This window comes from Helianthus annuus, chromosome 17 (assembly GCF_002127325.2).
Source record: "Helianthus annuus cultivar XRQ/B chromosome 17, HanXRQr2.0-SUNRISE, whole genome shotgun sequence".
Lineage (NCBI taxonomy): Eukaryota > Viridiplantae > Streptophyta > Magnoliopsida > Asterales > Asteraceae > Helianthus > Helianthus annuus.
The window spans coordinates 158,963,479-158,966,718 of record NC_035449.2 but is presented as its reverse complement, the minus strand read 5'-3'; the positions used below and the strand labels follow the sequence as shown (position 1 = coordinate 158,966,718).

Sequence of the window (3,240 nt, the reverse complement as noted above, 5' to 3'; positions counted from 1 at the left end):
AACAAGCCCTTTTAAACCCCCCAATAGCTTGGGAGGACGAGAGGTCTCGTGAGGGTTATATAGGGAACACACCCACAACGTTCATTTAACTACTAAAACGAAATAACAAAATTGTACGACAACAACAATACTAACTAAACTACGGAAAACACTAAAACGAAATGCGAAATAAAATATACAACAACAATTAACTTACCACCTCATGGTGGTCGAATGGCATGCTTGCCGTCCACGAGCTCCTCAAAATCACCCACCGGTGATTCGTACCATTTGTTGCCAAACGGTCCAAACTTCCTCACTTCCTCTTCCTTCTTCTTTTCTTGAGGCGACTTCTTCGCCTTCTTCTTCTTGACCGGTTTCTTCTTTGGTTCTCCAAACCTACCAACCATAGCACACACCTTTTTGTTTGGATTCATGTCCTTTTTAGGACACTTATCCTCACCGAGCGGGTTAGTGAAATTTGGAAAAACATTTAAATTTAATTCCCGGTCCCCAAACTTCATGCTTACCGTTCCCGTTTCACAATTTAATATGGCATTAGCAGTTGCCAAGAACGGTCTACCCAAGATAACTACCGGTTGGGTATCCTCAACACACCCAACATAGTCTACTACCAAAAAGTCAACTGGGTAGTAGCAATCATCCACCTTAACAATCACATCCTCCACCATCCCCCTTGGATGCGTGGGAGTCTGATCGGCCAATACCACGGGAGTATCAAAATTTTTTAATGGACCAAAATCGTATTGGTCATACAAACTCCCGGGTAAAATGCTCACACAAGCTCCAAGATCGAGGAGCGCCCTCTCAATTTTGAAGGTTCCAATTTGAATTGGAATAAGAGGATCTCCCGAATCTTGAGCTTTTTGAGGAAGGGCACTCGATAGAACGGCACTAACATGTGATATCAAATCAACCGGTTCGGGTAATTTGTTGTGCCGTTTTTCGATGCTTAACTCCTTTAAGCATTCCACATGAGCCGGAACCTTTTTAATGTCATCGAGTAACGGTAAATTAATTTTTGCTTGTTTAAAATTTTCCCACCTCTCATCCTTCGGTGGGTACCATTCCTCAACTTTTGATGCATTAATCGGTTTAATTTGATTTAAACAATTTTCACAAAAATAATTTTTATTCATTTTTTCAATTTTAATTTGTGAAATCGTTTCTTGTTCATTTTTACTTTCCAACTCATCTCTTGTATTTCCCACTACACCATCAACGCATTGTGGTGGAATGCTTTCAACACTACTACAAACCTCATCATTTGAAAGAAGACTTACCGCACTAATGTGCACATTCCTCACATTGCCCGTGCTTGAACTTTGATGCTTAGGGTTCACCGTGGTGTCACTTGGGAGCTTTCCCACGCTCCCCCTCAGTTGTGCCATTTCCTCCGCAAGTTGGCCCACTTGTTTTGCTAATGCTTCATGCAATTTGTCCTGAATTTCATTCTCTTTCTTGGACTCTTGCATCATTGAAAGCATTGCATCCATCTTTGCATTCAAATCACCACCACCTCCTTGATTATTCGTCAACCCGTGACCATCTTGGTTGTAACCTCTTTGGCGAGTTTGGTGCGAATACCCGCCTTGATTTCCAGATTGGAAATTCGGATTCATTTGGTTAGAGGCATTACCATACCTAAAGTTAGGATGGTTCCTCAACCCGGGATGGTAAGTGTTAGAGTTCATATCATATTGCCTTCGGTCCCCATACACTTGATTCACCTCCACGGTGGCTTGACAATTCTCGGTCCGGTGACCGATGTCACCACATTCTTCACATACGCTATATTGTACCGCACCCACTTCCTTCTTCTTCATGCGGGCCAATTCCCGCTCCAACGTATCAATCCGATCCTTAGAACTTGCATCACGATCGGGCCATGACCTTGAGGTAGGGTGCTTTTTGGCTCGGTCGGCCGATTCCTTTTCCTTTGATCGTTTGCTCATCCGCTCCAAAAACTCCCAATCATCATCTTCATGGTTGCTTAGAAGGGTCCCATTGCTCGTTGATTCAAGTCGGTTCCATGTGTTGTCGTCCAAACCCCGTACAAAGCATTTGACCAATTCCCACTTTTCTATTTGATGACGTGGGCACTTTCGCATCAACTCCCTAAATCTTGTGAAGGCTTCATGCAACGGTTCGCCCGACAATTGGCGAAAAGACCTAATTTCATCACGAGCATCGTCGGTCTTTGCCATTGAATAATACTCATCCAGAAAAGCTTGTTGCATTTCTCCCCATGTGCGAATGCTATTGGCCGGAAGTGTAAGGAACCATTGCTTCGCTTTGTCTTTCAATGAAAATTGGAACAAGCGAAGTTTGACCTCCTCTAGTGCGAAGTTATGCCCCCCAATAGTGCTACAAATAGAGGAAAATTCCGCCAAATGTGTGTACGGTTCATCGTTGGATCTCCCATTGAAGTGGGGAAGTATGTTGATGTAATGAGGTTTACAATCAAACATCCTTCGCTCACAAACGATTGGCGAATCGTTTTCGGTAACAATAGGCCTAAAACGGTCATTCACTCCCCGTGGAGGTTGTTGACGACGATAAGGACCGTTAACTTCTTGATCATCATTTCTCCAGTTATCTCTTCTTTCGTCCCTTCTCTCATTCCTTCTTTCATCTCGTCGCTCATCTCTTCTCTCGCCCCTTACTTGATTCCCACCTTGAGTACCTCTTTGATTTCCACCTCCCACGAAACGAGGAATCCGATTGGGGTTTCCATTATTATTGTTATTGTAGTACCCTTCATTTCGATTCCGTTGGTTGTTGTTTCGTGGTTGGCGGTTATTCTCGTAACCGTCGTTCCTTCTATTCCCATAACCATACTCTTCATCCCCAACGTAGTTGGCATTTTGGTAGCCAAACTCCTCATCTTCGTACTCTCTTGCGTTGTAGACATTACCCCTATTAATGTATCCCCAATCTTCGTCGTCGTCCACTCGATCATCGTAGTAACCCCCATCATCCGAGTTTTCTGTGTGAATGCTTACATGTCCCGGCGATCGATAACCGGGAACACTATAGGGCTCATCATCGGGGATTGCATTTCTCAAGTCGTCGATGTTGAAAAATGGGTCTTCATTCACGGGATTGCCGCGATCACGATTACCTCTACGGTCGGAATTGACATTCCGACCATCAAGGTTGATGGGTAACGAGGCTCGTCGATGAAGGGTTTGTTGTTGGGGTGTTCGTTGGGTGTTATTGGGATTTTGGTTTCGGAAA

At 44.0% G+C, this 3,240-nt stretch overlaps 1 protein-coding gene across 1 annotated transcript; it reads right to left on the bottom strand.

Moving 5' to 3' along the window:
- Positions 1-200: 200 nt before the first annotated feature.
- On the bottom strand, positions 201-2,887 carry LOC110925080. The gene is made up of 3 exons (XM_022169048.2): positions 2,758-2,887; positions 1,184-2,701; positions 201-1,075 (listed from the first exon to the last, which is right to left on the bottom strand). The coding sequence occupies exons 1-3, from the start codon at positions 2,885-2,887 to the stop codon at positions 201-203; spliced, it is 2,523 nt and encodes an 840-aa protein (XP_022024740.2).
- Positions 2,888-3,240: the final 353 nt, after the last annotated feature.